This window comes from Sinocyclocheilus grahami, unplaced genomic scaffold (assembly GCF_001515645.1).
Source record: "Sinocyclocheilus grahami isolate Dianchi unplaced genomic scaffold, SAMN03320097.WGS_v1.1 scaffold527.1, whole genome shotgun sequence".
Classification (NCBI taxonomy): domain Eukaryota; kingdom Metazoa; phylum Chordata; class Actinopteri; order Cypriniformes; family Cyprinidae; genus Sinocyclocheilus; species Sinocyclocheilus grahami.
Genome location: NW_015505706.1, coordinates 282,826 through 296,304, shown reverse-complemented (window position 1 = coordinate 296,304; position 13,479 = coordinate 282,826). Strand labels below are relative to the sequence as shown.

Sequence of the window (13,479 nt, the reverse complement as noted above, 5' to 3'; positions counted from 1 at the left end):
TCCTCTGTCTTTTCATATCTTCCCACTATCAAACTCACTTTGTCTCAGTGGAGATCTGCAGTAGAGGCGTGCTGATCTCGCTGGACTGGTAACTGCTGGTGACTCTCAGCAGGCAGCTGAGTAGCATGTCTTTGGCCCGAGCCGTCTCCATGTTCTGCTCACGGCTCAGCTGGAGAGTCATCTGGTCCAGGCTGGTCTGCAGAAGCTCAGAGGCCATGACGGGCCTGGTCGCCGCAGGTCCCTCGGTCAGGTACTGCTTGTACAGCTCCAAAAGCTTCTGTTCCAGGTAGCCGTTGAGCTGTGAGTTAGAGAGAGGCCGGATAAATTGCAAAAGAGAGGGACGCTCGCGCCCACTTTCTTCCCTCCAGCGCCTCGAACTCCTGTACTCGTGGACCAGAGGAGGCAGGAGGGAGGGGGAGGGAACATCCCCAGACAGGAGGAAGGGCCCAGTGTGGGGGTCCTGAATGAGATTGCCCTGTACATCCCCTGCGCTGGGGCTGAGCGGCAGCACCTGGCCACCAGCAATGTGTAAATCGCTGTAATGCTGGCAGATGCTGTGGCAGCTTGAGGGCACCAAAAAGGCCTCTGTTACTGGGGTGTCCGCATGCCTGGGGATATCCACACCTATGGGGAGTTGCCGTCCTGCCGCAGGGTCCGTGGAGGAAGGATGGGCATCGCTCTGCTGGGTCTTGGTCCGGGTTGTATTCTCTAGGGATGAGTGGACAGGGCTTTGTGCTGAGACGAGGTAACTCGGTGGAGACAATGATTGTGCCATGACCGTACAGCACGTAGGAGGATTTACACACTCTGGATCAGCTTCAAACACCAAACTCCACAGCTTACCTTCACACAACATCTGCAGTACACAAAGACAGAAGTTAAATCGGTTCACGCTCAAACTCAAAAGACCTAGCATTCAAAAGTTTATTTCAGCGTTTACAAGTTTTATTTTTATTTTTTTGAAAGAACGAAAGAAGGAAATACTTTGAGCAAGGGTGCATTATATTCATCAAAAGTGACAGTAAAGACATTTAGAACGTCACAGAAATTTCAATCACAGATATTTCAAATAAATGCTGTTCTTTAGAATCCTGAAAAAATGCATCACGTTTTCCACATGAAAAAAATAAACGGTAAGAAATGTTTCTTCAGCATCAAATCAGCATTTTAAAAAGATTTCTGAATGGTGATATGGCACTGAAGACTGGCGTGATGTATTCATGTTGAAAATTCAGCTTTGCCATCACGGGAATTAAAATAAATATTAAAATACATTAAAAATAAAAAAAACTGTTATTATAAATTGTAATAATATTTTACAATATTACTATTAATGTTATATTAGACTTCTTTACAAAACATTAAAACTTTTCAAATGAAGTGTATATTAAAAAATAAATGATCATAAATTGAAAACTATATATATACATATATAAACTGTATCTAAAGATAAACTACACACAGTGGGACTTATGAAATCTCAAGGCTGGCCCATGGGCAAAAATATAATATCATTGCTCAGTCCATCTCACATTACCCCAATATAAAGGAATCTTGGACTTATTCATTCATCATTCATTCATTCATTCATATGCGCATCACCATCTTCCACAATTTAATATGATTGTCATTACCCAAAACGTCAGACCAACTAACGAGACTAGAATCCAGCAAGAATATGGGTGACAAAAGGAGAATTACCATAGATAGATATATAAAGTTTCCTAAGCGTACCTTTTTTCTACTGAAGAATTTTTGATTGTTGAGCTGCGGTGGTTTTGTGCAGTTCTGTCTCTTTCTCTGAGTCTCTGCCGTTTTTATGCACTGCTGTAATGGTTTTTATTTCACTGTAAGTGAAAGTTATGCTATATTTGTTCAGTTTTATGCTCCACTGAGGGAGGAAGTGAAAGTATGTTGAGATTCGGTCTTCCATGTAAATTTGGAATCACATTTATGTGCATTTATGCATGCCTGTTCTCATGATGCAAGCTTGTTATATTCATTACAATAGACTTCAATGAGCTGTGCAATTTGTGTAATATGCTAGCCATCAACAGGCTAAGAGTATTTCCACACACCTCAGACAAGCGCACCCCGCTCCCTTTGCTGTGTTTCCCCTAGACTTCCAGTCTTTTTTAAGAGGGTTGGTAATTTCCATAATTGAGAGTATATTTAAGTATATAAAACATAAAAGCTACTGTAGTGAATTAAAGGACTGTCTGTGCTAATAGGTGAAGGACCATAGTCCTATTCTGGGTATTTATTGGCACATTGTTGTAATCTGTAATTCTTTTTCTCTTAAACTCTCTCACGCTACTTCATGCAGCTGTCATATTTTGCAGTTTCATTAGAATGAAAAATGTCTCTATAGACCACATATTTACCCTAAAACCAACGTTTGCACCTGCAGCTTTTTGGATTCTTATGTAACAGGGAGTCTTCATTTCCCCATTTCCCCAATACCAATGTAATTCAAACCACTACTAGACATGTAGATTGAACACCCGTCCACGTAGCGGTGATTAATCGGCTAAAGGGTCGGTGACAAAATGCTGTATCACCTACATTCATTACTCATGTCTATCTTATATAAAAAGAAAGATTACCTGATGAACAAGCACATTATAGGCTTTCTCGCAATGTTCTCCCAGTATGCACTTAACTAGATATGCACAAGCAGAACATTGTTTTCAGAATAATGTCTGTTAAAAATAATTAGTACTTATTTAGGCAGACAAAAATTCAGATCACAAAGTCAATAAAATGTTCTTATGTTTTAAGGTGTACAACAACCTTCGGAGAGTGTCATGCCATTTTTATTATTTTTGTTTTCTTTTTTTCCATGCCGGTTCATTATTGTGCTTTAATCTATTTCCCACACACAAAAAAAGCATTTAATGCAAGACCCTGTCAGAAAATATCCGTTTTGTCTGTAACAGTCAGCAAAGTTGTCTAATACTCAAAAAAAAAAAACCTTAAAGGCACAACATGTAAGATTTTTTTTATTAAAATATCCAAAAACCACTAGAACAGTGTTATGTATTTTGCTGACTTGTGTACTTACAATATCGCAAATGTTTCGAAGAATGTTTAAATCCAGAGAAATATGCAATTTTAACTAGTGACACTGAGCGTGTCCATAGTGTCATTGTGTCGCCTGCAAATGACGTCATAACCCCTCGTTTTCTAGTTTTGTTTGGTAGAAAACATGAAAACACAAAAGACGCTTTAATATGTTATGCGTTTTATTAGACCGGTGACGACCGCACAGAGTAGCATTATAACAGAACTTTAGAATGTATCTAGTATGATAAAACAGCGCTGCTTTTTCCCCCACATACTCACGACCGGAAGGAGCGGAAGCAGTCGCCTGTGGCATAATAAAAGCTCTGCTGCTTTCGAGCCGTGTGTCGCGCTCGTCCAGCGGCCTCGTTTCGCTTCGACGGCTTTCAGCCTCACCCTGCTTCATTCTACTACGTTAATAAATCATTAGCTCATCCATGAACATGATTTCTGCCCGAGTCCTGTCGGATTGCTTCGGCTGTGGGGATGAAGACGACAACTCCCATGATTCCACACTCCCAAACTATGCTTTTGTCTCTTTGTTTATTTTGAATACGCGCCCTCTAGCGGCGAAAATTACACATTGTGCCTTTAACAGCAAGTCTTATCCGGTACCCAAAACCAGTGTTTTGTCTGGTACCCTAAACTGTATTAACAGTCTTCTAAAAGCCAAGAAGTTGACTGAGTAAAGTCAGAGAAGAGCAGAAAAAATAGACAAGCTGATGATAGTAAAAAGGAGCAAAGTTTATTGAATAATCTCAGTTTCAATGCTCAGACTTTATCCGACCAGCACAAATGTAACAAGTGTTGTTATACCAACCTGCTTCTCAGCAACATCCCATAAAACCTTGCATTTGCGATATTCCCTCTCATCTCTTATTCGTGAACACACATTTCATGAAACTCCACAATCATAAGATTAAACAACTATAGGAAACACTATAAGCAAAGATAATAAGAAATATAACATAAAACATAATAAAATAGTTATTGAATAAATTATTAAATGATGAATGAGATAAATCACTAAATAATTAAATGTAAATAATCAAATGAAAAATTAGGCCTCCTTAAATGGCTGATGCTTATAAATGATTGTATGATTATATATGAGTAAATGATAATAAATGAATAAAAATAAGATAATAAAACACAAATGTATGATTGCTATCCTGAAGCAACACACACAACAGTTTGCATTTGAGGATCCATATGCTTCAATACACACAAGGAATAAACTCCCTTAATGGAGACCACACAGCTCCCAGAGTCCACCCAATACCCCACCAGAAACTTTAGCCTTCCTGCCGTAGTGGCTCTAGCTCAAGTGTCTGAAGCATTTGTTTAATATGAACGGATTCTGTTCTCATCTTTGCATTTATCTTCCCGAGACCCAGCAATTCATTATTTTTAAATATGTTCTGATAATATATATGAGACACATCTGTCTCCAATGTATCCACTGATAATTTAGCAAAAAAATAAATAAAAAAGTATTGTCATTCAGTAACAGGAAAAACAAAGTTCTTTTGTAATATGTTTCCATCAAGTCAAACCTAAAAGCATCACAGAACATCAGAGTTCATTTCAATATATTTAAATGTATTCTTTTATGATAGTTTTAAATTAGTAACAACAACTATTATTGTCTAATTGTCATATGTTCACATTTAGCTTGCTAATTTTATATTTAAAAACATAAATTTGTATTAAGTTGTTAATGTATGTGGGTTAAACAAATGTAGTTTTCCATCTTTTATCTATATATTCAGTTACATACAGTAAATGTTAAATAACATTATTTATAATTATAAGCTTATTTAGTTTCTTAAAGATATCTATAGAAAGTTTTTATTCAGAATATTTATATGCAAATTCTTTCAAAAACATGAAAGAAACGGTCAATTCTTTATAGGAAAAATTATTTAAAAAAAATATTTGTCTGAACTAAAGGATTAGGAAAATTTAGTTTTCATTTTCCATCTTTTATCTATAGTCAGTTGCATATATATAAATGTTAAATAATTTTTCTGAATTATAAGCTATATTTAGAAAGAAAAGTAAATAGATTACAATAGCTATTATTTAGGAGATCCTTTATCCAGGGTGAATTATGGTTTACCCGAGGCATCCTGAAATTGTGCGCACACACATCTACATTGATTAAATATTTTTTATGCATACGAAAATGCATGTGATGTAACATGCATTATAGGGCTAACTGTGATAGCCAGCACATGTGTGTAGCCTAATATGTCTAACGCTGGTTAATTATTCATATGTTAGTGTAGAGTTACAAGCGCCCCGTCTCCATGGCTGCCTAAGAAACCTACCATGACTTCTTTCATACGGCAAGAAATGGTCATCGCTTGCAATATGTCCTTAACGCGTTTGGATCAAAAACAGCACTTCGCACCATGGACAAGATCTCCATCTTGGCTCTGAATTTCTTCAAGATATAAAGAAAGTTTTCGCGTGGAGAGGGATATGGAGAAGCAGAACAGGCTGACTATCACCAATAAACGTAATTTTACAGATTTAAAGGTTACTAAACAAGCAAGCAAGCTAAGTAAATTTTTGACGTGTTTTAAGCTTTTCAATTGATTTACGGTATAAAGTGTTTTGATCAAGGGCACAATGGTGATAGAACCCTCGTGGGGTTTGAACCAACATCCTTTCTCATATCAGCTCAGATATTTAACCACTAAACTGCAGCACCCAAACACCGACTGTGATGTTTAAGAAAATCAACGCAGTTTTCCGTCCGAACCTCCTTGGACCTCGCTCACGGGACCGGTTCAGGCCCAATGAGGACTACCACAGCGCATGCACCGTCAAACTGGTCCGGAGCACGTCGATGCTCGTGGTGGGGGAGAGCAGTCGCGCGCCGCAGGACTCCACGCTGAAGCGAAGCGTGAGCGCCGTGAGTGTCGAGGCCAGCACGGCCCTGTACTACTACCAGAGCCGAGAGGACCGAGTATGGCTCTACTCCCAGAACCAGAACTGCTTAGAGTACTTACAGGAACTGGTCGCGCTCAGGCGGCAGTACACCAAGAGCATCAACGACCTCAAGAACAGCGAGCGCAAAGAGACCGCGTCCCGCAAGAAGAACCCCGCACCCCGGCCACCGCAAAACAGAGCTGCACAGGTGAGAGGAAACAGGACAAGGCTTACATGTTTAAACATAGAAGTTTTGAACATTGTTAGGGCAAAGTAAAGCAAGTTATGCCAATTTGTCTGCTATCAACTGAAATCTGTATTAGCCTATATCTGAGCATTCTGTGTTAAAAAATATAAATAAGTTCAGTCTTATTCTGTATATGATTTATTCTCTTAAGGATAGCCTATTTATAATCTAGTCGTGAGTTGTTTAAGAATATTCCAATGCAGATGTTTGGCTATTCATTTTTAAGAGGTACAACAGTTTTAGTTTTGTGCTTTATCAGTTCTAGCACAGCCGACATACAGTGATGTTGCACTACAATCGTCTCGAGTTCGAATCCCGGTTCGAGCACCCCCCCACTTCGTTTCCTGTCAACTCTAAACTCTAAAATTTATCATCAGTCAAAAACGCCAAAAAAAAACTAGAAGGAACCTGTGCTAATGAAGTTAGTTTAAATAAGCAATGCAACTACGCATGTACAATATATATCATCTTATTTCAAAGACTTCAAGGCCTGAACCTTCTGCTCCACCAATCCCAAATGAGGAAGACACACTCCAGTTCTTTGATGAAGTCATTGCAAGCTGTGACCCAGAGCCAAGTCAAAAACCCCATGTGGACAATGGGCATGCAGATGTAGACTTCATAGGTGAGTGTGGAGCTTATTACTTAATCTCTAGTGTACTCTAAAGGCAGCATGGAAGATGCAATTGTGGGATGTTGCACATCTTAATAGAAAAATTGGTTAACTAGTTTCAGTCCTTAGTTTTTTATTGTTTATGTCATGTCGGTTTCTCTCCATACTCCCATTTTAATGTTTCTATAGTGGCAACTAGTACCAGCGAGCATGACCTTCACTCTAACTGGGTGCTTCGGGATCCTCGTCGAATCTCCATGACGGAGTCGCAGCCCAAGGATTCAGAAATCAGTCACGGGCAGGCAGCCCAGCGGAAGGGGGACATGGGAAGCACAGGCAGCAGGAGACGTCTGCAACGAAACCCAATCCACCTGCCAAAAGTGGTGGAGAGTGCCTTTCAGACTCTGCGATTCAAACCCAAACTCAAGAAGAAAGACTAGCTGCTTAAGTTGTTCCACTTGTTGCGCCCAGAGGACAACTAAAACTTCACAGATGTGCGTGAAGAAGTTGGACCTGGAAGAAAGAATAAGGAATAATCTGACTCCCCACAGAAGATGTAAGCTCTGTGACATTATGTCAGTGCTTACTCACTGCCAGAGCTTCATAAATTATCCACAACAGATCAGAATCTCTTTTTCAGTAGCTCGCCATAGCAAACGCTTAAGGCCATTAACAGAGCGTAACCACTGAACAATCACCCTGCGCACTGATTCCAGACAGAGCAACTGGAATTTCCTTATCACAATAACACGGATCTGAGGATCACCTATCTGATGAACTAGTCAGATAATTAGACAGGGATCAGACATATGAGTGATGCAAAACACATCAAGGCCAAGGGGCTAGCTATTAACTGCCTAATTATGATAGGCGAGTCTTAATTAACCAAATGCAAAACTAACACCTCTACTTTGCATTTAAGTCAAGTCTAATCTAATACAGTAAATCTTTGTGGATCCTTACTATAACATTTGTTTATATAAATCCCTCAAACTGGTACTAGGTGCCTTAGTGTGTAGGTTTGTACAATCTTTTTTTTTTCTTTTTGTTGTTTATAATGTCTATGATGATTTGTGGTTAAGTAAGCTAAGCAGCAAAAGAGTGCTCAATTGTGTTAACTACTTCAGATGTATTTCTACTAGTGAGACTGTTTTTTAAAGCATTAAAGCCTATAAAGAGGAACTAGATGCATGTGTTTGAATCCAGAGCTAAAAATGTCAGGTTTCTTTTTTTTTGAAAAAAGGAAGCAGGAATTGGGTATTACCCTTTCGTACTATAAAAACTAAGATCACAATAACAACAGGTGCAATGAGTCTTTATCAGCAAATAATAGTGAATAAAGTTGAAGGAAATTAACTACTACATACTGAAGCTGCTATCTCAAATCATGGACCAATGAAGAATGTTATATACATTAGCGTTTAAATTTTGGGGTCAGTGACTTTTATGTTTTTTTAAGAAATTAATACTTTTATTCCACAAGGATTCATTAAATTCACCAAAAGTGAAAGATTTTTTTTTTAGTACAGTTTTGCATTAAGCACAGCACATAATGAGTGGCAAACAAATCAATTGGAGCAGAAATTATTTTCTAATAACTTTATTAGCAAAACGTTTTGACACTCATACAAACACTCACTCAGTTTTGCTCTTGTTTGTCTTTGGGGCTGAAGAATGCGGACAAGCTCTTCATGCCAGTTTTGTCTACTTTGGCAAGACTCTTCTGAGCTGCAGTCATCTTCTTTGGTGGCTGAGATAACATAGAACATATTTTAAATATTAGATTTATCAAAACTGTAGCACAGTATCTAAAATTAAGCAGGAAATGCATTTACGACCAACAGTATTTGAAGCATGAACTGCTGAATGATTTTTTTTGGCATAGAGAGAAAAGGACAGATCTGCTGTAGCACGCAATTCCGTTTCTTTCAATGCTTGTATCATCAATCCCATCACCACTGTGTTTGCGATTCTAACTCACTTTTCGTGCAAAATCAGCACTGTTGAACTTGGTGTAGTCTTCCCCAGCCTCTACTGGTTTATCTGACAGTTTCCGTTTCTATTAAATGCAAGACAGTAGTCAGAAAAACCAAGTCCACCAAAAGATCTTTTGAATCTAACTGAACTACTACACCATTCCTCTAACTACATTCAGAAACAAAGCATTTATGATGCTGCATGAAACAATGACAAGCTGATTGAGTTTAAGAAGAAATAGGAATCAGAAAGCAAATGATTAACAAGGCATAAATTCAAGTAAAGCAAGACCAAGTAAATGATGTCTAATATTAGCCAATGGCTAATAAATGCTCAGACTTTACTCGCCAGTGTGTGAGTTGGATGCTGAGTATATGATTAGCACAGATATATTTTCACTCACAGAACACTCTGACTGAGCGCTTCAGAGTTTCACTCTCCGTCAAGCGTTCTGATATTTTTCAGTTCATTTGAATGGATGCGCAGCGCACCTGTGTTTGTCGTAACGTAAACTCTAGTGTGAAGGAGCACGACTCGCCGTCGCTTTCTCTCACACGCGCAAAGAGAAGGAGCGAGCGAGAGTCTTACATAAAATGCAGAATTGATGCGCTACATGTAAACGATATACTTTGTTGTATTTTCCTGTACAAATAATAGAGTTCCTTTGGAATTCTTCAGCTTTTAAGAACTGCCGGGTTTTTCGGTAGTAGGCGGAACTAATGCACAAACGACAATCTTATTGGCTGGTGCTCACCTATTATCGTCCCTGTTTTGATTTCAGCGAATGCACCTGTATATATATATATATATAGTCTAGTATAGTATAGTATTTCAGTCTGGCGAGTAAACTAAAAAATGTACTAGCCAATGGTGATTCAATTGCCAAGGTGTCCGTAGAGGGTTGAGACATAATTCAACTATTAACATTCAAGCATGGCAGTAGCATGCAAATAGTGAAACAAAACACTGGTATTTCAAGCAGAAAGATGTACCTTAGAAGGCGGCTCTGTCTCTTTAGGGCTGAATATCTCTGGCAACCTTGTAACATAATAGACAAAAAAAATGTTATAACTACATAAGCATAACTATATGAATGTGAGTAGTGGTCAACTGATATGGACTTTTTTTTATGACTGATGCAAAAGAGAGCACGGTGGCCAAGGCCGATGTAAAACCGCTATATATGATATCACACTGTTTATAGATACATGCATAACAATTGTTGAAATTAAATTAAAATTTATTTTACATAACATTTACAAATTATACAGTGGAGGCCAAAATGATTAGAACACTAGTATTTTCACCAGCTAAAAAATGGTTTTAAATCAGTTATTTCTATATTTTGCTGTAGTGTGTCAGTAGGAAATATCAGTTTACATTTCCAAACATTCATTTTGCCATTAATTGTAATAATCCAGTGAGATATTTGTTTAAACAAGGAGTCTGCCAACAGCCAGTGCTCCACACAGAGATCTGATCTGATCATCATCCAGTCTGTCTGAGATTACACGAAGAAACAGAACAAACTGAGACAGACTAAATCCAGAAGAACTTGTGTAAAAATGCTGTAAAATGAGGATGCTGTAAAAATAATGTCATAAATAGATTTCTTTTATCAATCAACTTTTATTAACTAAATTAAATCAACATTTGGTGTGTTTAAAGCAGCTTTTGGTGCACTTGCACATAGTTTTTCAGGTAGCTTTGCAGGTAGGTTTCTTGAAGCATCTTGGAGATGTTGCCACAGTTCTTCTGGATTTAGTCTGTCTCAGTTTGTTCTGTTTCTACATGCCATTCCTTGTGCAAACAAAAATCTCACTGGATTATTACAATTCATGGCAAAATGAATGTTTGGAAATGTAAACTTATTTCCTACTGACACACTACAGCAAAAGATAGAAATAACTGACTTAAAACCATTTAGCTGGTGAAAATACTTGCGTTCTAATCATTTTGGCCACCACTGTATAATTTGAAAATAAATAAATAATTTGCATGGACCAACAATTAACGTGTGTTTATGCATGTGTTCATGCAGTCTACCAATGCACATTTTAGAGGATCTCTGAATTTGAGTTTGTAATTTTAGTGAAATGAAAGATATAAATATAAAATATAGATATAAAAAGTCTCGATTAAATGAAATGCGTATTTGCTGAATGCTGATAGTAGATGAGAAACTATTATAACTATTTTGCTTTTCTATTACTAATAATAAAGCAATGCTGTAATACTTTTTTGTGCACCTTAAGTTCTGTGTAATAATTTATTAATCAAAACTGTTAAACAGAGATAGTAAACTAACAAAGACAGAGAACGTTGTGCGTTTAGGTGCTGGTCAAAATAAAAGTCCCACTTCTGGTATATCACCAAACAGAAAAAATGTACTGGATGATGCCAATAATTAAAAAAATTCCAAATATCAGCCGATATATTGGCCTTGGCAATATATATCGGTCAACCACTATTTGTGAGGTGATGTGAACGATCAGTGTTTGATCAGTGTAGGTGTACATACTGCAGATGCTTGAGGAGAGCTTTGCTCAGGTCTTCACTGATGTACTCCGATATGAGACCATGTGCATAACGCAAGTAGTCCTCTAAAAGAATAACAAATACACTAACATTAGTAAATAACCCATACAAACATAATCCAACCATATTTATTTATCCTTTTACCTTCAGTAGCATCTTCATGTTTCACTCTGACGAACATGCTGGATTTCACTCCTCCACCCACAGACATGTTACTCTTTTTGAGTCTTAATACTGTGCGTTGGACCTGAAATACATTTTTTAAATATTTTTAAATGCAACTTAAATACTCATTGTTGATATAATTTATGATTCTTATACAAGTTAAACATTTTATAAACCTTTTTCTTGAGCCACTCCAAGGTCTTCTCCTGGTTATATCTGTGAAACCTTTTACCCTCTACCTCTGAAAAAGTGGATTCCATTTTTTTATATATATTCAACAAAATTTGGACATCACACTGTATCTGTAACTAATTTGGCCTATATGTGCCTATAGATTCAAACACACACCTTTCTCATCAGCCACATGATGAAGGGAATCCAGTCCCTGTTTGCAATGCAGAAGTCTTGTGCATCCAGGGTAATCCTCATCCATAATCATCTGCTTTGCCGGCTGGAACTTTTCCTATAGGAAGAGTGTTGTCATTACAGATGAAGCTCATCTTAATGGCTTTTACTGTAATATTTGCATTTTAATTAATTTTAACCTCAGTGGCAGTACTGCTGATGTATGGCAACAGCAGAAATAAAGGATCAATGGGAGTCACATACAGCAGTCTACCATCTGACGACACAGATACAAAAGTGAACAATTAGTTCATTTAGATGTCAACAGCAGATTACTAAACGTTGAGCATGTAAATGGATGTCGAATGGATAGCTCATGTTCTGTAAGGAAAGCTTACCTCTTTGCACTGTCTGTCCACTGAACCAAGACCGAAAGTCTTCAGAAAAGGCTTTTACTTCATAAACACAGACATCACCACAGCCAAACAGATACAGTGAAGAACTGCCTGCATTCACAAATAAAGGCAGAACTGTCAGTCAGTTGCAGTTTACTTAGATAAACCTCTGATAGACATCACCACTACATACTACTAAACTGCAAGTTGCTGTTAATTTAATTGAATATAATATAATAGTAATACCTGTAGCAGGATTCTTTAGTTTGATGAAGGACGGATCACCCTCTTCAGACCTGCCTGTGTCCAGTGCTGAATCTGAAAGTGAAGGGTGAAAATATATATATATATATACATTTAAATTAGATTAGATTTATTAAAAGAAAACAGAATAGCATGGAGATTTAGGTGAGCTATACTGACCCTGAAGTTTGCATACTTACTAATGCAACATTTGTCATTATTACAAAGCCTCAGTAAAATATGTTGTGCAATGAAGACTGCGTATACAATGTTTCTGAAAGAACATGTGTGTAACATGCAACACAATAAACTTGAAAATGTAAGGTACCTGGAGCAATGACAACCCAGCTGTCGTTGTCGGAGCGCGCAGAGCGTTTCTTTTTAGTAGTCATTTCAAGGACTGACTAAAAAAGTTAAACTGTATCAAAAGGTTGTCTGATGATAATGTAAGAGCGCAAGACCTGTTAGTAGAGCTTCTGCCTGCAGAAAAATGGCGGCAAATATTTGTGTACAGTACAGATAGGGTGTGAAACTCGAAGTGACTTTTATTCTGATACTACTTCACGTCTGGTTAAGCTTATATAACAACTTTTTTCAATAGTGTGTTTAAGTAAAAAAAAATCTTATCCAAAATCTCTAATAAATGTGAAAAGAGAACAGCGCCTAATTTGAAACCGCGTCAACAACCACCCCTCTCTCAACATGGTACAGTCAGTCTCACAGCATTTCTTAAAGACATAGTAGCACATTTATTTTTGGCACCATTAAAAGTACCGTTGGGAAGATCTTTCTCAATATTCTTCGCATTGTTTCGTAATTATTTGCGTGACATGATATACATATATAAATATGGATGTCGCATATTTTACCTTTTTGCAATCTGTTGGTCGCCTAAATGACAGTAATATATAAGCACAAGTTTGCCGTTAGCACTGGGACAAAACAAAAAGACA

The 13,479-nt window shown here is 37.6% G+C and overlaps 2 protein-coding genes across 2 annotated transcripts; both read right to left on the bottom strand.

Moving 5' to 3' along the window:
• Positions 1-1,842, bottom strand: LOC107555206 (uncharacterized protein CXorf21). The gene is made up of 2 exons (XM_016237924.1): positions 1,735-1,842; positions 1-856 (listed from the first exon to the last, which is right to left on the bottom strand). Exon 2 carries the CDS (start codon positions 854-856, stop codon positions 35-37), a length of 822 nt encoding a protein of 273 aa, XP_016093410.1. The 5' UTR covers positions 1,735-1,842; the 3' UTR covers positions 1-34.
• A 5,438-nt stretch (positions 1,843-7,280) lies between these two features.
• On the bottom strand, positions 7,281-13,229 carry rnaseh2b (ribonuclease H2, subunit B). The gene is made up of 12 exons (XM_016237923.1): positions 12,855-13,229; positions 12,530-12,601; positions 12,287-12,394; positions 12,089-12,165; positions 11,892-12,006; positions 11,720-11,784; positions 11,523-11,625; positions 11,362-11,443; positions 9,833-9,878; positions 8,845-8,922; positions 8,503-8,613; positions 7,281-7,376 (listed from the first exon to the last, which is right to left on the bottom strand). Exons 1-11 carry the CDS (start codon positions 12,916-12,918, stop codon positions 8,503-8,505), a joined length of 921 nt encoding a protein of 306 aa, XP_016093409.1. The 5' UTR covers positions 12,919-13,229; the 3' UTR covers positions 7,281-7,376.
• Positions 13,230-13,479: the final 250 nt, after the last annotated feature.